A 22,793-nucleotide genomic window follows, 5' to 3' on the forward strand; every position below is an offset into this window, starting at 1 on the left:
AAGAAAACACTCCCATTTACCACTGCATGAAAAAGAAAAAAATATCTAGGAATAAACGTACCTAAGGAGACAAAAGACCTGTATGCAGAAAATTATAAGACACTGATGAAAGAAATTAAAGATGACACAAATAGATGGAGAGATATACCATGTTCTTGGATTGGAAGAATCAACATTGTGAAAATAACTCTACTACCCAAAGCAATCTACAGATTCAATGCAATCCCTATCAAACTACCACTGGCATTTTTCACAGAACTAGAACAAAAAATTTCACAATTTGTATGGAAACACAAAAGACTCCCAAATAGCCAAAGCAATTTTGAGAAAGAAAAATGGAGCTGGAGGAATCAGGCTCCCTGACTTCAGACTATACTACAAAGCTACAGTAATCAAGGCAGTATGGTACTGACACAAAAACAGAAATATAGATCAATGGAAAGCCCAGATGGGTAGAAAGCCCAGAGATAAACCCACGCACATATGGTCACCTTATCTTTGATAAAGGAGGCAAGAATATACAGTGGAGAAAAGACAGCCTCTTCAATAAGTGGTGCTGGGAAAACTGGACAGGTACATGTAAAAGTATGAAATTAGAACACTCCCTAACACCATACACAAAAATAAACTCAAAATGGATTAAAGACCTAAATGTAAGGCCAGACACTATAAAACTCTTAGAGGAAACATAGGCAGAACACTCTGACATAAATCACAGCAAGATCCTTTTTGACCCACCTCCTAGAGAAATGGAAATAAAAACAAAAATAAACAAATGGGACCTAATGAAACTTAAAAGCTTTTGCACAGCAAAGGAAACCATAAACAAGACGAAAAGACAACCCTCAAAATGAGAGAAAATATTTGCAAATGAAGCAACTGACAAAGGATTAATCTCCAAAATTAACAAGCAGCTCATGAAGCTCAATATCAAAAAAACAAAGAACCCAATCCAAAAATGGGCAGAAGACCTAAATAGACATTTCTCCAAAGAAGATATACAGATTGTGAACAAACACATGAAAGAATGCTCAACATCACTAATCATTAGAGAAATGCAAATCAAAACTACAATGTGATATCATCTCACACCAGTCAGAATGGCCATCATCAAAAAATCTACAAACAATAAATGCTGGAGAGGGTGTGGAGAAAAGGGAACCCTCCTGCACTGTTGGTGGGAATGTAAATTGATACAGCCACTATGGAGAACAGTATGGAGGTTCCTTAAAAAACTAAAAGTAAAACTACCATACGACCCAGCAATCTCACTACTCGGCATATACCCTGAGAAAACCATAATTCAAAGAGTCATGTACCAAAATGTTCATTGCAGCTCTATTTACAATAGCCAGGACATGGAAGCAACCTAAGTGTCCATCAATAGATGAATAGATAAAGAAGATGTGGCACATATATACAATGGAATATTACTCAGTCATAAAAAGAAACGAAATTGAGTTATTTGTAGTGAGATGGATGGACCTAGAGCCTGTCATACAGAGTGAAGTAAGTCAGAAAGAGAAAAACAAATACCGTATGCTAACACATATATATGGAATCTAAAAAAAAAAAAAAAAGGTCATGAAGAACCTACACGCAAGACAGGAATAAAGACACAGACCTACTAGAGAATGGACTTGAGGATATGGGGAGGGGAAAGGGTAAGCTGTGACAAAGTGAGAGAGTGGTATGGACATATATACACTACCAAACATAAAATAGATAGCTAGTGGGAAGCAGCTGCATAGCACAGGGAGATCAGGTCGGTGCTTTGTGACCACCTAGAGGGGTGGGATAGGGAGGGTGGGAGGGAGGGAGACGCAAGAGGGAAGAGATATGGGAACATATGTATAAGTGATTCACTTTGTTATAAAGGAGAAACTAACAGACCACTGTAAAGCAATTAATCTCCAATAAAGATGTTAAAAAAGAAAGTATATGTACAAGGGGGTTCACTGGAGTATTGTTTATATGTGCAAAACATAGAACCAATCTGTATTTTCAGGATGAATTAAATAGAGTATATCTTTCAATGAAGAACTAAGCAATAATTCAAAATGACTCTGGAGAAGTATACTTATTAACAAATACTTATTTTAAGAGAATAAATCAATACGTGTTGTATTATATAAAACCACTTTTGTAAAAATACATATTTTAGGTGTCAATAATTATTATCACCATGTGAAAGTTTTTTTAAATTTTGGTTATCTGTGTTTTCTAATGTTTCTACAATTAACTTGTACATTGTATGTGTGTAATTAAAAAAAAGCGTTAACAAGAAAAATTAATTAATTAATTAATTAATTTTTAAAAAAGACACTTACAGTGGAATGACTTCTGAGTAGGAAGGCGTTTTATGGCACACCAACACTCAAAAAACTAGAAAAGCCAAATAAAAAAATAACATAAAAGCAAAAAACTGGCAACAATTTCAAATCCAGTAATAGAATATTGGTTGAATAATTATGTAACATACATTTATGGAATAATATGCTATTAATCAAATCTATTATTCTTACGACTATTTAGAGAGGAGTAGAAATACTCATGGTGTGAAGGGGTCACAGGACAGGATGTCATAGCAAATTTTAAAATACAGGAAAAAAGGTTTTTTTCACTTGTTAATATACAAGAATGTTAGGTGATTATCTGGTTGATGGAAAAGATATTTTTTCTGTCTTTCCCAATTTTCTAAAATAAAGTGCTACTTTTATAAATGACACGTTAAAATTAAAAAGAACAGAAGAGAGGGAGAAGTTTTTTTTATGCTGCTTGAAATATATACTGTTGTTAAAAAGGAGACAAACCGAAAATCAAGTCATTTGTGCTAGGCCACAGGGCAGCAAACCAAGACAATATCTAACCTCATTATAGACTCGACCTTCCCCAGGAATGTGACCTTTAATCAGCCAATCTGGAATTTCTTGGTCAGCACTAGGAGGAAATCCACTGATAGACCCTATCCATTCCCCTTAAAGAGGGTGACCTTGCCTAAAACAATGCATTTTTGCTAGTAATTTCCTTTTTTCTGTTCCCTGTCTTTAAAAACCTTTCCTTTTCTGAAGCTCAACAGAGCAGCTCTCTATTGCTGGAGGGGATGCTGCCTGATTCATGAATCATTTAATAAAGCCAATTAGAATCTTCAAATTAATCAGTTGAATCTTTGTTATTTAGCACTGTTTGTGTAAGACCATTCATTCTACTAACTAACGCTGAAACTCTATTTTATTAGCAGTTTTTATGTAAGCATACACACTGAGTTCAACGGCCCAACAGAGTAAAATTGCTAACACTTTTATATAGTAATCATTTAATTTTTTGAAAAGTAAACCTTTTATATCATGTTTGTAGTTATCTCAGGAAACAAGTTAGCAAACCTAATTTAATCTTTCCAGGAAAACTATAGGTCATTATTCTGATATATTATATTGGGCTGTAAACCAGTGATGCCCTCTAGAGTTATTGATGAATTTGCAGTTTACCTTCCCTGTCAGCTAAACGTTCCAGGACTGCTGTTTCAGGGGGCAGTACTTGTCTCCCACCTCAATACTAGCTTCTAGGGTCATGGTACTCAAAACATCATCAGAATAACCTAGGGGCTTTATAGACAAGTTCAGGACCCACTTCTGACCTACAGAATCAGAATCTGCATTTTAAAAAGATCCCAAGTGATTCATAAGCACATTAAATTTTGAGAAACTGCTCCAGGTTACGAAGGAGTAATTTCTTTGGCCCTTACATTTACATGAATGCTGGCTTTGCAGCTCTCCAGATGAAACCAAGTGCTTTTCCACACTGCCCTCACCATCTCTTACTTCCACCTTGCCCTTTGCACATTTTTCTGTGTCTCCAGATTAGAAGTAAAAGTTGCGTGGGAAATGAGATAATCAAATCCTGTACATAAAATTCAAATGTTTCCACGTTGACCCCATTTCACATAGAAGCAGAAGGGATAAACACCTCTAATGTTTAAGTTCCAGGGCTCCAAACACTTAGACATTCCAGGTACTTCTGAAGTTCTTCCATGTAGAGGTTATTGAAAATCTGATTGTCCACTGATGACATTTATAGGGCATGACCATACTGTAACTTATTTTTCTAATAAACATACCAGAATTTATATATCCAACTAATTTTTTCCCTCTTCAAAGGAGTCTCCCTAGAAAAGAAAATAAATACAATTTCCTTTGTTTAAAACCTATCACTTTTCTTTCAGAATTATTTGTAGTCAAGATAAAATACAAGCAATTCCTTCTTCTTGTGTCATTACTCTCTAGCTATATCTAAAGTCTGAAAAAAAAATTCCTAATTTAATCACTTTATCATTTTCTTATCATTCAGAATCATCTGGTTAGCTATTTGAGTAATTTCCACAAATTAAGTACATGAAAGTCTGCAGACTTATCACCCTAGTGGATATTCATAAGTACTCAAGGCCACTTTTTAAAAGTTACAGAAAAGCAAAAGGGTTTGAAATAAACATCTCCTTTGAAGAGAATATTCATTTAGGTATAGAATCTGTTCTATCTTTTACCAAAATAACATATATTCTAACTTTTTCATTTATAATACTTAAATTAAGAAAATGACAAGGCAGAAAAGCAAATTTCACATTAAAAAAATTACAAACACACTTTAAGAAATCTATTTTAATTCCAAGAGATTAATCTAGATTGAACAGTATTATTTTCTATTTCTACTTATACAGTAAAGCCAATAGTGAAACTTTCATAATACACGACACAGATTTTTATGTTTCTTTTATAAATGTTACCTTGTTATGTAATATATATTTTCATAAATTATTAATGACCTGGTTCCATTAAAAAAACGTTTCAGCAAATGTGAAAAGAAAATCATATTTGTCAATTCATGATGATTAAAAAAAAAGGGAGATGACACATCCTTCCACAGAAAAAAGTGGATTTACAGACCAGTTCTGACAGCATTTCACATGGTAAAGTATCAAAATGTCTGATAAGCAGCCCCCTTCTCAGGTGGAAAAAAAATTATTTCAACGTGTTCCTCCTTTAAACTGCTCAGTAACCCCAAGTGATTTTTAAATTGGGAGGCAGATTACTGGCAATAAGTTCATCAAATTTAGATCTATCCTGAACAGGCACATTATAGAAATCAAGAACATCTCTGACCCTGCACATCTGGTGAAGCCTGGAGTTAGGCACTGCATGGCCCAAGTCATCAGCTAAACGTGCCAAGAAGCTGAACTTCAGATGAACATCTTCCAGGGAGATGACCTGCCAATTGTTAGGAACAGATGAACCAAAAACTTCTTTGACATGAGATTCCAAACGACTCTGGAGATCTTCAGGTGGTATGTAAGTTTGGCTTCGTAAGGGTGGACACACCAGAATAGGTTCTTTCTTCACCTCTTCTACTGTCTCAGCCACCACTGGCTGTTTCTCTTTTCTGGAATGATCAAAAACAAATATGAGAATCTTTAGTTCACTGCATTAAAGAAGCTGACCAACAGAAGACCTAATTTTGCCCATCAATCTAAATCAATATACTGCACACTTACTACTCTTCTGGACACTGTTGAGAGAAGAGTTAGATAGGTCCCTGCCCTTGGAAGTTTATAGTTGAACTAAACTGGCACAAAGAGAAAACAAACACTAATTTCAGATTTTACATGCTATAAGAATTCCCAAGAATGGGTGAAGAAGGTAAATCCTCTGGGATTTCCGGTCCTCCCAGATCCAAACCCAATCTACCTCTCTAACCTCATCTCCCACTAATCTCCTATATACATTCTATGCCTTACCTAAACTAAACTACATTCTGTTTCCCACTTTCCTGATATCACATGTTAGCTCAAGTTATATCCTATCTGAAATAACTATCTTTCATCTCCACTTATAGAAATCTTATTTATCCTTTAAGTCCTGGGACAAAACTCTTCTCTGTCAAGCTTTACTTGATTTCCCCAATCAAGTATAACTGTAAGCTTCTCTGATCTCTCATAGTACTTATTTTTAGTTGAAGTATAATTGATTTACAATGTCATGTTAGTTTCAAGTGTACAGCACAGTGATTCAGTTATATATATATATATTCTCTTTCAGATTCTCCTCCTTATAGGTTATTACAAAATAGAGTTCCCTGTGCTACACATTACATCCTTGTTAGTTACCTATTTTATATATAGCAGTGTGTATATGTTAATCCCAACCTCCTAATTTATCCCTCTCCCTCACTTTCCCCTTTGGTAACCATAAGTTTGTTTTCTATGTCTGTAGGTCTATTTCTGCTTTGTAAGTAAGTTCATCTGTATCCTCTTTCTTTTTAAGATTCCACATATATCAGACCACTATATATTGCTCTCAGAGCATACTGCATCCTACCTGAGTTTTAATTTTATTTACATTCTACTTCTCTTACTAGATCAGGGTTTCTCAGCGCAAACATAACTGACATTTTGGACAGCTCTTTGCTGTGGGAAGCTGTCCTGTTCACTGTAGGTTGCTCAGCAGCATCCCTGGCCTCTACCCACTAAATGCCAGTAGCACTCCTGTCCTCCGGTCATAATAACCGAAAGACATGGTCAAATGTCCCCTGGTGGGCAAAACTGTCCCCGGTTAAGAACCACTGTGCCAGATTATAAACTCCTGAATACGGAGATCTGTTTTATTGATTTTGGGGTCCTTTAAAACTGCTTGTGTAACTATTATTGAGTACATGGGCCAATGTGAAGGAATCTGTCTTGACACATTATTTCAGTGCTTATTTGTTCATAAACTAACTCCTGTCTTCTATGGAGTTGGCATCTGATTGGGATTGGTCATCCCTACAGAAATTGGAGGGCACCAGAAATGAACAATGTCTAGCCAAGAAAATCGTTTGTAACACTATTCATCTGTGCCTACTCAAAGACTCTTCCAGCTATTTATCCCTCTTTCTGCATCAATTCTTTATCAATTTCTCCTTATCTACTAGAGTATCCCCATGACACACAAATATGCTGCAGGATCTCCCATCTTTCAAGGAAATTCTCCCCAGATTCCATGTTCCACTCCAGCTTCCTTTATAACAAAACTTCTCAAAAGAGTTGACTATGCTTATAGTCTCTACTTCCTCACCTCCCATTTTCTCCTCAAACTACTCCAGTCACATCTCATCATAATGAAATGTAATCTATTCCTTTCATCTCAGTAATCTCTTATACCGGCATACCTCATCTTATTGCACTTCGCAGATATTGTGTTTTTTTTAAAGCTGAAGGTTTGTCGCAACCCTGCATCAATCAAGTCTACAGGCGCCATTTTTCCAACAGCATTTGCTCACTTCGTGTCTGTCACATTTTGGGAATTCACAAAATACTTCAAACTTTTTTAATATTATTATATTTGTTATGGTGATGACCAATGATCTTTGATTTACTATTGTAACTGTTTTGGGGTGTCACAAACCATGCTGATACAGACAACAAACTTGATTGATAAATGTTGTGTGTGTTCTGACTGCTCCACCAACTGGTTGTTACCTGGTCTCTCTCCCTCTCCTTGACCTCCCTATTCTGAGTCACAACAATACTGAAATTAGGCCAATTAATAACGTTTCATCAGCCTATAAGTGTCCAAGTGAGAGGAATAGTTGCACATCTTTTACTTTAAATCAAAAGCTAGAATGATTAAGCTGAGTGAGGAAGGCATGCTGAAAGCCAAGACAGGCTGAAAGCTAGGCCTCTTGGCCAAACAGTTAGCCAAATTGTGAATGCAATGAAAAAGTTCTTGAAGGAAATTAAAAGTGTTACTCTAGTGAACACACAAATGTTAACAAAGCAAAACAGCCTTATTGCTGATGTGGAGAAAGTTTTAGTGGTCTGGATAGAAGATCAAACCAGCCACAATATTCCCTTAAGTCAAAGCCTAATCCAGAGCAAGGCCCCAACTCTATTCAATTCTATGAAGGCTGAGAAAGGTGAGGAAGCTGCAGAAGAAAAGTCTGACGCTAGCAGAGGCTGGTTCATGAGGCTTAAGGAAAGAAGCTGTCCCCATAACATAAAAGTGCAGGGTGAAGCAGCAAGTAGAAGTTGCAGCAAGTTATCCAGAAAATCTGGCTAAGATAATGAAGGTGGCTACACTAAACAACTGATTTTCCATGTAGACAAAACAGCCTTCTTTTGGAAAATGTCATCTAGGACTTTCATAGCTAGAGAGAAGAAAGTCAATGCCTGGCTTCAAAGCTTCAAAGGACAGGCTGACTCTTGTTAGAGACTCATGTAGCTGGTGACTTCAAGTTAAACCAACGTTCATTTACCATTCTGAAAATGCTAATGCCCTTAAGAATTATGCTAAATCTACTCTGCTTGTGCTCTATAAATGGAACAACAAAGCCTGGAAGACAGCACATCTGTTTACAACATGGTTTACTGTATATTTGAAGCCCACCGTTGAGACCTACCGCTCAGAAAAAAAGATTCCTTTCAAAATATTACTGCTCATTGACAATGCAACTGGTCACCCAAGAGCTCCCTGATGGAGACGTACGAGATTAATGCTGTTTTCATGTGTGCTAACACAACATCCATTCTGCAGTCCACGGAGCAAGGAGTAATTTTTACTTTCAAGTCTTATTATTTAAGAAACACATTTTGTAAGGCTACAGCTGCCATAGATAACGATTCCACTGATGGATCTGGTCAAAGTCAGTTGAAAACCTTCTGGAAATAATTCATCATTCTAGATGCCATTAAGAATATTCGTGATTCATGGGAAGAGGTAAAATATCAACATAAACAGGAGTTTGGAAGTTTCTAACCCCCACGGATGACTTTCAGGGGTTCAAGACATCAGTGAAGAAGTAATTGCAAATGTAGTAGAAATAGCAAGAGAACTAGAATTAGAAGTGGGCCCTAAAGATGTAACTGAATTGCTGCAATCTCATGATAAAACCCCATCATTGAAGAGTTGCTTCTTATGGATAAGGAAAGAAAATAGTTTCTTGGGATGGAATCTACTCCTGCTAAAGATACTGCGACAATTGCTGAAAAGACAATAAAGGATTTAGAATGTTACAAAAACTTAGTTGATAAAGAAGGCGTAGAGTTTGAGAGAATTGATTCCAATATTGAAAGACGTTCTACTGTGGGTAATATGCTATCAAACAGAATTGCATGCTACAGAAAAATCATCATTCAAGGAATAGTCAATCAATGCCGCCAACTTTGTTGTCTTATACTAAGAAATTGCAAGACACCCCACCCTTCAGCAACCACCACCCTGAACTATCATCAGCCATCAACATCAAGGCAAGACCCTCCACGAGCAAGAAGATTATGACTCTCTAAAGGCTCAGATGATGGTTAGCATTTTTTAGCAATAAAGTATTTTTTTAACTAAGGCATGTATATTGTTTTCTTAGACATAATGCTATTGCACATTAAACACACTACAGTACAGTGTAAGCATAACTTTATGTGCACTGGGAAACCAAAAAATTTGTATAACATGCTTTGAGATCCTCGCTTTATTACAGTGGTCTGAAAACAAACCGCAGTACCTCCAAGATACACACCTGTGCTCTAGTTTTCTTCATAATTTACCACTTTCTGAAATTATATTTGTGCATTTTTTCCTCCGCCATTACATACGCTCTATGAAGACAAAGATTTCGTTTGTCTTATTAACAACTGTATCCCTCACACCTAGATGCCCAGCATATAGTAGACACTCTAGAAATACTTGTTGAATGAGCAAATGAAACAAACTTGAAGGAGATTTGAGAGATAATAATAAATATTAACCAAAATAGAGGGGAAGCTAATAAATGCATAAGCTGATGATAAAAACCCTTTTGGATTGAAGGAGTTTTTGTTTGAAATCTAAGAGGGCATATATTGTTCCCTAAGGTTCCTACAAATTTTGATGTCCTAACACTGAGTCAAATAGACTTACCTTTACAAAACTCCACATGGTATTGTGGGAAAAGCAGTAGATGGGGAGTTAAGAGACCTGGGTTCCAGATCCAGCTCTGTCATAAACTTGCCTTCTGACTTTTAGCAAAATACTCCCTCTCTGTGCGGCCTCAGTTTCCTCTTGCCCAGAGTACTTACGCTCTGAGAAGGGACTTTGTTTCCGCTGCTGTATCCTACTTAGAGAAATACTGGGCCAGGACAGCTGTCTAAAAACCATTTGCTGAGTGAATCAATGAACGAACAAAACGAGGAGGTTACACTTCATCTCTGAATCTTGCTTGTGAAGAAATATACCCCGCAAATGAAGTTAGTTCATGGAGTACTTTCACATTCACGTTCCTGAGCTGCTCGTCCCAAATGAGTCACTTGTTTCCTGACACCACACTACACTCTGTGTCTGGAACACACGGTCAGTACGGTTTACTCAATAAATTAACGAGGGAAGTGGAAGGGTAAGGGGGTGGTATTTCGGTTCTAAGATGAGTAAACTGAGGCCAAAAGAAGTGACGGGACCCCACCGCTCGCGGAAACCAGCGCTGAAGCTTCTGAGCTCAGAACCCTAACTCACTTTCCTGCCCCTTCCCTGGTGGCGCAGGACCAGGGTCCCGTCTTAGTTCATCCTTCTCAGTTTCTCTCCTTACTTTCCGTTAGCATGACCCACCGTCTAACCTTCCACTTTACCTGAATCGAGACCAAAATTCTCTGCGTGGCGCCCCTGAGACTATCCACGTGAAGCTTCTTCTGGCAACGCCGGACACCCAGAGCGCCGCCATGTTCCATGAGAGCTTCAGGACAGCTCCGCCCCCAGCCGGCAGTGACGCCGCAAGATCAGCCAATCAAATGTAAGCTTAGTGGCAGGTGTTCCCTTTTTTCCTCGGTTAAGACTCACCAGCGGCTCCCTCACCCTTTGTACTCCGGGAAGTGTAGTTCGGTAGCCATTGCCAGGGGAGGCTGGACCCAGGAGCCCTCTCGTAGCATGACGGGAGTTGTAGTTGAGGGGCGTCCCGGGAAGGTTCCGGGTGACGCCTTCTGGTCCGGGGGCGGGCGAGCATAGCGCTCTTTGGCTGAAAGCAGCAGGAACGGGCAACCGGGAGGAGGCTCCAGCGAGGCCTGAAAGCGGCGCAGCCAGGCAGGGGAGGGGTTTCGGGGTGGGGGCGGCCAAGTAGCGCATCTGACATGCTGCTGGGGTCGTGACCGCTCGGGGACCGAGGCAGGACCTGGCCAGATCCAGCCTGGAGGCCTCGCCTTCTTCGGGCCTAATCTTCAGCGGCCGGGTAGGCCTTGCCAGAGGCTCCTTTTCGTGCGGCCACCCCGTATTCCTGCCCTGATTTTCTGTCCGAGAGATGGCCTCGCCTAGCCCCCCGCCAGAGCCAAAGGTAAGTCGCCCCTCAGGGTATCCCCGTTCTCTCGCCGTTCCGAGCTAGGCCACGCCACCGCCCCCCCACCTCTCGGGTCGCGGTCTTGAGGGCCAGCGCGGTGCGGTGAAGTACCCCCTGGTACACTGGGGTGCCGTTCGCGATCAAACTGCCCACTGGCTCCGTTTTTCAAGAGCGACTTGATAAATCAGCTAAAGAAAATTGGTAATGCTCCAAACTAGCGTTTTCATTTACGAATGTTTCCAGGTGAGGTATCTTTTTTGATCCTCGCCCGTGTCTTCTACACCTGCCGAGATGCCTGGACCCAAAGTAGACGCTTAGAGAAATTTGAATTGAAACGGGTCTCAAGGCAGTGCTTGTAGAGAATCGAGCGGGGCAATGAGGTGCAGGAAGCTTGGGAAGGCCTTGGGGCAGCTTACTAAGATTCAAATATTAGGGCATAATTAGTAAATCAGAAAGACTTATCCTTAGGTTCCTCACTACAGAGGACAAAGATCCAGCTCAGTTATCCTCTAATTTGAGGTGCCTGTCTGAATTCTGTCGGTTCCCAGAATTGGGCCCCATTTGGAACTCTTAGTATCATGTTCCTCCTAGCCTACCCGGCCCTGACAAGTGACTGTTTCTGCTACTTTCGGTGGTAGAATTGTCCTTGAGACAAGAACTGACTACAGAAATCATACTGTTTCAGGGGTTGCTGACATTTGAGGATGTGGCTGTGTTTTTTACCCAGGAGGAGTGGGATTATCTGGATCCAGCTCAGAGAAGCCTGTATAAAGATGTCATGATGGAGAATTATGGAAACCTGGTCTCACTGGGTAAGAATCTGCTGTTTCTCTGATTAAAATATCTAAGAAACTATAAGAAATCAGAACACTTGAACTAGCACCGTACCAAACTGCTTTGTTCCAAAGTTCTGATTCAAACCTTTCAGCCATGGATTGTTTCCATGACTCTCATCCCTACCATTCTTGCAATGACCAAAATACAAGCTTTTCTGGCTTCCTGTCTTCGTAATCTCATTCCCATATTGCTCTGTACTTTCCCTCCTGGCTCATCCTCCCACTGCTTTCCTCCCACCCCTTTTCACTCTGCCTTCTGGAGCCCCTGTTCCTCTTCACATAATGTTCCCTACCCCTCCTGGCCTTAACTGAAACCTGGCACTTTCCCAAGGACACCACTTCTCTGGCAGGGGCTGCTTATTCTCCTACATCCTCTTCCTTCCTCTCATCCTTTGTCTCAAGGCTGAAAGGGAAAAATAATTGTTCTCCTAACTTTTCAGTGCTGTTCCCAAAGCATTCGTTTTCCACCTTCAAACACAGTTTCTTTCTTTTGAGGTCTCAGCTGTCTTGCCCTACCCTCTCAATTCCTTTTCACTATCATCTGTCAACTTTTTTGGTTCCTCACACATAGATTTTGTCACATTTCAGAATCTTCTCTTTGCTAACCCATACCATCGATCATGCTGTCATTACTTCAGCCTCACTGTATCTTGACCATATTGTCTTCAGGGACCCTGCTTTCCATTTTTATTCAGCACCTCACATCAATGATCATACCCTCAATTTTGTCATTACAGGCAAATCTTAAACCCCAATATCTTATACTTTGACCAATATCTTATTTTTGTTCAGGCAATAGATGTTTATCGACTATAACTAAACAGGGGTTACCAAAACAGACATGATCTCTGCCCACGTGGAGCTTACTGTAAATTCTTACCTGTCTACTTTTCCTACCAAACCTATTTATTCTTTTTTTTTTTAAATAAATTTATTTATTTATTTATTTATTTTTGGCTGCGTTGGGTCTTCGTTGCTGTGGGTGGGCTTTCTCTAGTTGCGGCGAGCAGGGACTACTCTTTGTTGCGGTGCGCGGGCTTCTCATTGTGGTGGCTTCTCTTGTTGCAGAACACGGGCTCTAGGCACGTGGGCTTCAGTCGTTGTGGCACACGGGTTCAGTAGTTGTGGCGCACGGGCTTAGTTGCTCCATGGCATGTGGGATCTTCCTGGATCAGGGATCGAACCCATGTGCCCTGCATTGGCAGGCAGAGTCTTAACCACTGCTCCACCAGGGAAGTCCAAACCTATTTATTCTTAATCTTTCCTGTTCCTTGACTTCGTTTTTCCCCCAGACTCTCCATCCCCTCCTGACTTCACCTCGTCTAATCCATGGACCTATATATAAAATGATCACCAGCATGCTCTCTTGCCACCTTGTCATTATGTTCTACCCATTCTGCAAACTTCAAATCCTGTACTGATTATAAAATCTGCCTTTACTTGTCTCCTACCTAAGTTGCTAAACACAGCTAGAGAAATTTTTTATCCGAACGGATTGGTGCCCTGTATATATACATGGCTTTTCTTTCTTCTAGCCTCCACTGGGTTTTTACATTTCAGCTAATTTTTTATCATTGATTTGCTCATGCCCCTGTTCCTTTTAGTGACTATTCCAAAAACTTAGAGAGTTTTCCTTGGGTCCATCACTCAGTGGTGGACCTCACCTTCTGTTTCACAGAGAAGATAGTGGCCACTACACATGAACTCTCAAGTTTTCTGCCCCTCATTGCACAGTTAAGGTTGCCTGTCTTCTCACATTCTCCAAGAATTTATCAGTCTTTTTTTTTTTTCTTATAGTTTCAGTCTCTATTCTTTCTCCCCTGGTACCTTTATTCTGATGATAGATATGTTCCTGGCTCTAGAACTCCCCTTTGAGCCACAGTCTCTCTTGCTGCTCCCTGTAACCTACTACTTGTTTGCTTCACAGCCAGATTTTTGTAAGAGTAGTTAAGGTGTGTTCTCTACTTCTTTACCTCCCATTATCTCTAATCCCCTTTTTGTGCCTCTACCACTTGCGTTCAGTTGTTTAACATTGGTCTATAATAACCCAATTATCAAATGCAGTAGACTCTTTTTGGACTGTATTTAATTCTTCTCTATAGATATTTGCAACTTTTTATTGCTTCCTTCTATTGCCTTGCATTCTCAGACTTCCTCTCAGACTATATACCTTCTTTGGCAGACCTTATTTACACTCAGGTCATCAGCTACTGCTATGTGATGGTAAGTCCCAAATCTTAATCTCTACTTAAGAGAGGCAGTATGGAGCCTAACTGTCCAAGTAAAAATCCTGATTCCACCACTTACTAGCCTTGTGACTATGGGTGAATTACTTAACCTTTCTGTGCCTGTTTCTTTTTTTTTTTTTAATATAAAATGGAAATAATAATAGCACTTACCTCTTAGGATTATTGTGAGCATTAACTCAGTTAATATATGTAAAGCATTTAGGACACTGACCAGCATGTAGTAAGTACAATATAAACGTCAATTGTTATCTTCATCATCATTGTCATTATCTTCTCTGTTGATCCAACTTCTTAGTCATCTCCTTTTGAAGACCGCATAAATAGCACAGATAATCCACTAAGATCTCAAGGGCCTCCTCTTCAGAATTAAGTACTCCTTTCTCTGTGCTATCTTATATACGCTTCCATTGTTGAATTTATTACAGTGTACTATAATCATTATGTTATTTCTCTAAACAGACTGATCTTCAAGAGGACAGTAACTGTATTTTTTTTTCATTTGATTTCTCCAGCACTTAGCACAGAGCCAGGCATGTATTATATGCTTCTTAAATATTTGGGTGACTGAGTGAATATAATTAAGACTCATTATCTTTTGACAAAATTATTGCATTAGCCTGTAAACTAGCCCTGTGCTTCCAGTCTCCCTTTATTCTAATATGTTCTGTTTACTGCCACCAAAGTGATTTTGTGTTACTTAACTGCTTATAGCTTTTGGTGATTTCTGACAGCTTAAAGGATAAAAATCTTAATTTTTTGTCCTACATACTAGCACCTCCTTATATAGCCCCTGCCTAGCTTTCTAACCTCATCTGTTATTTCCAGGATACCACTTCAGTCTCCAGCCATGTCAGGCTAGGTATTTTTTTCCATTTAGCTATGGTATCTCCGAGTCACTGACAGCTTTTTCCACCCATATGGTGTCCTGGTTGATAATACCAGGCAAATGCCCAGCCTTGCCTGTGCCTAGTACTGTAAAATGGCAGTGAGCCCATCTGTGATCTCCTACTTTTAGGCTCTCTTCTTTATTGTAGCTGAAATACAGCTTTTCATCAGTTATTATTTCTCCCCCCACAATCTTTTCGTCCTCCTCTGTAAACTCTATATCCATCCCCTTGATGAGTGCTCCCTTGATGAGAGATTACGATTACTAAACTATTCCACTATAGTGTTTTCCTCCACTTCATCCTGTTGCTCTACTTAACACAACTCATCTAGCTTTGTAATTTTGCCTCTTCAGTCATACCTATCCTTTCTATTTTTCTTTAAAAACTTTAAGAACTATATTGATGATACAGCTGACAGCTTGATCTCTTAGTTCTTGATCTTTCAGTTCTTTCAGCTAAAGTAGACTTCTTTGGTTTTAATGACTTATCGCCAGACAACTTGAGCCAGATTGGACCTTGACAGAATTGGGAATTGCTGTACCTATAAGACCTTAAATTCATCGTTTTCCTCCTTTAATTACAGTCTCTTTCCAATTATTTGTTCAACTACTCATTCATTCGATAAATAATTATAAAGCACTGTGCTAGGCCTAGGCATGCAAGTCCTTCCCCATTCTCTCATTCTTTTACCTAGAAAACTGAGAGGCAACTGTCTACTCTAGAAAAATTAGCTATGACCAGAGGATGGGAACATACAAGCACGGCAGATACCTCAGAAGGTGGTTATAGCTACCAAGCCCAGGTCTAATGGCTAGTCATTTCTAGGCTGCCATGTGTGGAAGCCTAGACTCACTTATTTTACCTGTCTTTCTGTTTGACCTATTTGTTTTCATGCCGGTGCCTCTCTGTTTTATTTACGTCAGCAATACATTATATTTCATGTCTGGTAAGATTAAGTCACTCATATTCTCTTTCAGGGTATATACAGTTGACCTTTGAACAACACGGGTTTGAAATGCTTGAGTTCTCTTATAAATTACTTTTTTTCACTAAATATGTAGTACAGTACTACACAGTTTGTGGTTGGTTGAATCTGCGGGTGCAGAACCATGGATATGGAGGGCCAACTGTAAAGTTATATGTGGATTTTCAACAGTGTGGAGGGTCAGTGCCCCTAACCCTCGTGTTGTTCAAGGGTCAACTGTACTTAACTAGTTTTCTGCATTCTTCTGGTTGAAATTTAGATTACTTGGAGTTTTTTAACTGGCTCGTGGGATTTTTGTTGGATTACAGTTAGGTTTGTTGGTTGGTTTGGGAAGAAATAAGATCCTTATAATGTTGAATCTCTTTGGCAATTTGGTTGACTCTATTTAATTGTCTATGTCCTTCAGAAAAATTGTATGGATTATTTTTATGAATCTTGCATTTCTTGTAGATACATTCCTAGGTTTTATGGTTTTTATTATCATGAAGAGCATATTTTATTTTTCTATAATATTTACTAACTGGTTATTCTTGGTAGTAAGAACCAGTATTTGTTTTATATGTTAGTCCTGTCATCACTATTATATTTCATTTAATTCTTTTAGGAATTTTGGGTAGGCATTCATATCATCTGCAAATAATGTAATTTTGTATTATTCCTTTGAGTAAAACCCTGGAACAATATCCACTGGGTAAACATTATGAAGAAACTTTACCTTCTCAAAAAGAACTTACAATCCAATGGAAAAGACAAACAGTTAAAAGTACAGTGTTATAATACTATAATGCAGTCATGGACAAGGGCTGGTGATCAAAAACAGAGCGCTTAAATCGTCTGTTGGACTAAGTGAAGGCTTTATAGAGGAACTGTTGCTTTGCACTGAATCTTAAAGAGAAACCAAGAGTTTCCCAAGTAAACAATGTTGGTGGACATTTCATAAATGAGATATGCAAAGAAATGGCATAAAAGACTAAAGCACAAGCAATTTGCCCACTTGAAGTGTGAGAGCATGGGTAGGAGGGTGAATTAAAGCTTAAGAGACCTCATGAAGTGCTGAGCATCATTGTGTAAAGAGATTTGATTTGATTTTAGAGATAATGGAGTGCTAGTGAATCTGTAGGTGGTGACATGATTAGAATTCCATTTTATGAAAATCTCTCTGGATTCAGTGAAATAGATACAGCCTAAAGACAAGAGCCAAGGATTATTAGATGGCTTTTGCAATAATCCAAGGAAATTTAAGTGGCAGTATTCAGAGGGTGTGTATATAGAGCAAGATAAGGATGTAAACATGGGTAACAATAACCTTAAACAGTTGACAAAAGAAGAGAAATACATGAGGGAAATGTATTAGAAAAGGGCAAAGAAAAGAAGTAGGGAGGGAACTAGAATGTAATAGCATAGAAACCAAAAACAGTGTCAAGAAACAGGAACAGTCCACAGTATCAGATGCTGCTGAGTAAAATATGGACTAAAAATGTCCATTGTATTTGTTACTTGAGAGTCATTGGTGATTTAATGAGAAGTTTCTCTAGATTCTGGAAACAGAAACCAGATTTTAGAGTAGGTTGTAGAATAGATTGAATGGAAAGAGGCTGGTCATTGAAAACATAGGAAATGGAGAGGTACAGTGTTAAGATTTTTTTCAAAGCTTGGGTTTCATCTAGAAAAGGATTTCAGGTTCAGGATAAAGTTGGATATATTTGTATGTTGGTAGGAAGGTGTCAATGGGGAATACAGATTGAAGAAAGAGGAAGAAATGGTAATAATTGAACGAGTGCCCAGAGGCAAGTGGGATCAAGAGAGAGTAGATGAATTAGCCTTGGATAAGAATGGGATATATCTTCATGTACCACTGAAGGTAATTTTATAGGTAGGAGGTAGAATGGTGAGGGAGTTCTCTCATCCTTTTTCATTGAGTGAAAGAAAACACAGTGTACTGAAAGTGAATTTGAGAGAGAGCACTGTAAGTAGACTTAAGCAGAAATAAAGTTTCTTAGGGGAATAAGAAGAAGTTTTTTTGGAATAAAATTACTGGTTTGAAGTAAGTGAAAAGAAAATTCAAAGATGACTCCACAGTTAGAAGACTAGAAAATTGAAAGAAAAGAGGAAGTCTAAAAAGGGAAATTGTTTAGGGCCAAATATAAATTTGCTGGTGATGCAGTCTTCTCATGGAGTTATCCAACAGGCAGCAAGAGACAGAAAATCAGGGAAGAAGTCAGAGGCAGACTTAAGTGTCCTCTATGCCGCTCTGTTATATCATAGACCATTATGTTATCTTTCTTCCAACGCATGCAAGATTATCATTTCTCAGATGTCATGCAGACTCTCAGTTGGAAACAGATGGTTCCAACTTGTGTCTTATATCTTTAAAGGCATGAGAATTATGTATACTTGAAGAATGTAGTATTTGTGGTAGATGAAGTCATAAGCTACCACAGACTGTTCTTTTTCTTAATTTCTTCCATTAGCTCTAACCATGTTCCTTTTGGTTTTTTTTTTTCTGTTTTTCTATATCAGAGTCCATGTCACTTCAACCCAGTTTTTTAAAAGCCATTTGTCTCTTGATGTAGGAGCTATTTTACTTAATATTTTCTTTACCATATTATATTCTTTCCCCATTTGTACTTGTCACCCATTCCATTTGGTAGGGGGCTTCTTGCCTTATCTCTAAATCCTAACTCATTATACAATGCCTGCAATGCTTTTGATCACAATAAATAAATTCTTATTAATGAATGAATTGTTGTTTCCCCTGGTTTTTGTCTTTTATCCTTCTCAGCATCATTTTATATGTTCTTTTATGTCAGTTATTTGGTTTATTCACATTCCCATAATGCTACCTCATCCTAAATTTTCCTGAACCTACTGTTTTCTTCCCATGTTATCCTTTCTTCCTTGATAGGCTAGTTTATCCTGCCACTACTTGTTTTACTTCTTTGTTTGCCCATCTTACCTTGAATAATTTGTTGTTGATTTATCAGCCCTTTCTCCTTTCTCCTACTGATGCATTTTGTGCCTCGTAAACACTCTTTTCATACCCTTTCTCCAAGAAAAACATTTCATTTTATCAGATAACTAATACTAAATAAATATTTATATAGCTTGTACTGTTTGCCAGGTAGTTCTAAATGCTTTATGTATATGAACTAATGTAATCATCACAAGGATGCTGTGATGTAGTAAACTACATTTTATGCATATAGTAGATCATTTATCTTAATTATCTTATTTTTCTGACAGTTTCTCCTTGCTGGCAAAGAGCTAGGCTGATGTGTCTATTTTCCATTTATTATTCCAGATGTTTTGAACAGAGATAAAGATGAGGAGCCAACTGTGAAACAAGAAATTGAGGAAATTGAGGAAGAAGTGGAACCACAGGGTGTAATAGTTACAAGAATCAAAAGTGAAATTGACCAGGATCCTATGGGTAGAGAAACCTTTGAACTTGTTGGTAGGTTAGATAAACAGAGAGGAATCTTCTTATGGGAAATACCAAGGGAATCTTTGACCCAGGAACAAAGAATGTTCAGAGGAAACACTAGCATTATCCGTAAGAGACCAAATTCAGAAGAGAAATGTCATAAATGTGAAGAATGTGGAAAGGGTTTTGTCCGCAAGGCTCATTTCATTCAACATCAAAGGGTCCATACGGGAGAAAAACCTTTTCAATGTAATGAATGCGGGAAAAGTTTCAGTCGCAGTTCATTTGTTATTGAACATCAGAGAATTCACACTGGGGAAAGGCCCTATGAGTGTAATTACTGTGGAAAAACCTTTAGTGTGAGCTCAACCCTTATTAGACATCAGAGAATCCACACTGGAGAGAGACCCTATCAGTGTAACCAATGTAAACAGAGCTTCAGCCAGAGAAGAAGCCTTGTTAAACATCAAAGGATTCACACAGGTGAGAAACCCCATAAATGTAGTGACTGTGGGAAAGCCTTCAGTTGGAAGTCACACCTGATTGAACATCAGAGAACTCATACTGGTGAGAAACCCTATCACTGTACCAAATGTAAGAAAAGCTTTAGTCGAAATTCATTACTTGTTGAACATCAGAGAATTCACACTGGGGAAAGACCCCATAAATGTGGTGAATGTGGGAAAGCCTTTAGATTAAGTACATACCTTATACAACACCAAAAAATCCACACTGGTGAGAAGCCTTTTCTTTGTATTGAATGTGGAAAAAGCTTCAGTCGGAGCTCATTCCTTATTGAACATCAGAGGATCCATACAGGTGAAAGACCTTATCAGTGCAAAGAGTGTGGGAAAAGCTTCAGTCAACTTTGCAACCTTACTCGTCATCAGAGAATTCATACAGGGGACAAACCCCATAAATGTGAGGAATGTGGAAAAGCCTTTAGTAGAAGCTCAGGTCTTATTCAGCATCAGAGAATCCACACCAGAGAGAAGACTTATTCATACAATGAAACTAAGGAAAGTTTTGATCCAAATTGCAGTCTTATTATACAGCAGGAAGTCTACCCTAAGGAAAAATCTTATAAATGTGATGAATGTGGGAAAACTTTTAGTGTCAGTGCTCATCTTGTACAACATCAAAGAATCCACACTGGTGAAAAGCCCTACCTATGTACTGTATGTGGGAAAAGCTTCAGTCGGAGCTCATTTCTTATTGAACACCAGAGAATCCACACTGGTGAGAGACCCTATCTGTGCAGACAGTGTGGCAAAAGTTTTAGTCAACTCTGTAATCTTATTCGACATCAGGGTGTTCACACAGGTAATAAACCCCATAAATGTGATGAATGTGGGAAGGCCTTTAGCCGGAACTCAGGCCTTATTCAGCATCAGAGAATACACACAGGAGAAAAACCTTATAAGTGTGAGAAGTGTGACAAAAGTTTCAGTCAACAGCGCAGCCTTGTCAACCATCAGAAGATCCATGCAGAGGTGAAAATTCAAGAAACCCACGAATGTGATGCTTGTGGGGAAGCCTTCAATTGCCATATATCTCTTATTCAGCATCAAAAATTGCACACTACATGGATGCAGTAAACGTAGAGAAATACTTAAGCTTGGTTTGACTTGAGACCAGCTACCCAAGTGCAGTTTCAGTATGGCTCAACGTGAGTCAAGAGTTAGTGATAAAGCAGGTTCTCTTTGGCCTTAGGCAAATGGTTTCTAAAGATTCTGTGAATAATAGGCAGCTGCCCACAGGCAGTTGAAGACTTCCATTACTCTTTGTTTTGATGATCATAGAGAAAGACTCAGTAATTCAGGCATCTTTCTTTTACAAATCTTTCAGCAGAGAGGTTAAACCCAGGTTCAGAGCACTTAGTTATAATTAATAAAGGGAGAAGAACAAAGTTACATTGGCGTAAGGGAGTCGGAAGCAGCTGATGTTAGAAAACTAGCATAATTTCTCAGAGTCCTCTGGCACCATAATATATGGTGGTTCTTTCAGTTCCATGGTATGTTTGGCTATGCATGCCAAAGTCCAATACTTAAGCATATGCTTAAGTTTTCAAGGAAACAAAACCCCCATTTTTTAAAAAACTGGCATCCAAAGCTTTTGTCATTGTCTAATCCAGTTGTTTGGCATGTGGGTTAAAGGCAGTTCCAATGCCATGTGGTTCCCAGATCTGTGAAATGAGTGGACCATTAATTTTACATATAAAGTAAATGTACAGATTATGTGAGTAATTAACAAACCTAGCAAAGGTGTTACCAAGGAGCCTTTGGGAGTGCCTTTCCTTTTTTCCCAAGATGGGCCCAAAAAGGTGGAGGAAGACACTGTTCTTTTTGTGCCCTCCAATCTGTGAAAGATATTTGTAGTCCTAGACAAATTAAATCTTATTCCTCCATTACCAGTAGCATGTGAAAGTGTAAATATTTTGATTACCAAGAGTTGGAAATAAAAAGACCTGGAGTCTATGCTAGGAAGCTGAGATATTTTGGTATTGCTTTGATTTTTTATGGTAACTAGACTTTGCATGCAATTTTAAAATCCTTATTTCTGGTTCTAGGGCTTCCCTTAGTTAATGGTTATTATAAACCTATTAATTCATCTCTTCTAATCATTAAACCTGTTTTGTTTTTTGCTTTGTGTAAGAGTTATTTGTTACTCTAGTGTAAAATCTATCCTGTCAAATATATTACAGCATTTAAAAATTAGAATCAAGGATTTAAAGGAAGTTGCTCTCACTTGTTCTACCTCTGACTCGTTACCTTTTCTGGGATAGTTCAATTAAGGTTAAATCCAGGTTCTTTAGTTCCTGAGTATATAATTCCAAATCACCAGCAGTCGGTAATTCTAATTTCCTAACAGTTTAAGCAAAAGACCTCACTTTCTCCTATAACCTAGACATTCTAAACATCACCTCCAAACTTTCATCTTCCCATCTCTGAATACGTGCGTATGTGTGTGTGCATGCACACGTAAATGTGGATGTTATGGTATGTGTAGAAATACGCTTCTTTGTACACTTCCTTATTCAAATTAAGTACTCATAGTTACCATATAGTTAACTTTTCAAAACAGAGTTTGTAA

The 22,793-nt window shown here is 38.6% G+C and overlaps 2 protein-coding genes across 4 annotated transcripts; one reads left to right on the forward strand and one right to left on the reverse strand.

The window, feature by feature from the left end:
• Positions 1-4,640: 4,640 nt before the first annotated feature.
• On the reverse strand, positions 4,641-10,770 carry MRPL50 (mitochondrial ribosomal protein L50). The gene is made up of 2 exons (XM_082404237.1): positions 10,622-10,770; positions 4,641-5,433 (listed from the first exon to the last, which is right to left on the reverse strand). Exons 1-2 carry the CDS (start codon positions 10,711-10,713, stop codon positions 5,046-5,048), a joined length of 480 nt encoding a protein of 159 aa, XP_082260363.1. The 5' UTR covers positions 10,714-10,770; the 3' UTR covers positions 4,641-5,045.
• Positions 10,771-10,870: 100 nt separating this feature from the next.
• On the forward strand, positions 10,871-22,344 carry ZNF189 (zinc finger protein 189). 3 transcript variants are annotated; one of them, XM_082403989.1, is made up of 3 exons: positions 10,871-11,316; positions 12,005-12,131; positions 19,578-22,344. In XM_082403989.1, exons 1-3 carry the CDS (start codon positions 11,284-11,286, stop codon positions 21,296-21,298), a joined length of 1,881 nt encoding a protein of 626 aa, XP_082260115.1. In that variant the 5' UTR covers positions 10,871-11,283; the 3' UTR covers positions 21,299-22,344. The 3 variants fall into 3 exon arrangements, with proteins under 3 accessions (XP_082260115.1, XP_082260116.1, XP_082260117.1); XM_082403990.1 differs by having other exon boundaries at positions 12,047-12,131; XM_082403991.1 differs by having other exon boundaries at positions 12,050-12,131.
• Positions 22,345-22,793: the final 449 nt, after the last annotated feature.

The sequence above is a fragment of the Balaenoptera borealis genome (genome assembly GCF_965194805.1).
Source record: "Balaenoptera borealis genome assembly, chromosome: 8".
NCBI lineage: Eukaryota > Metazoa > Chordata > Mammalia > Artiodactyla > Balaenopteridae > Balaenoptera > Balaenoptera borealis.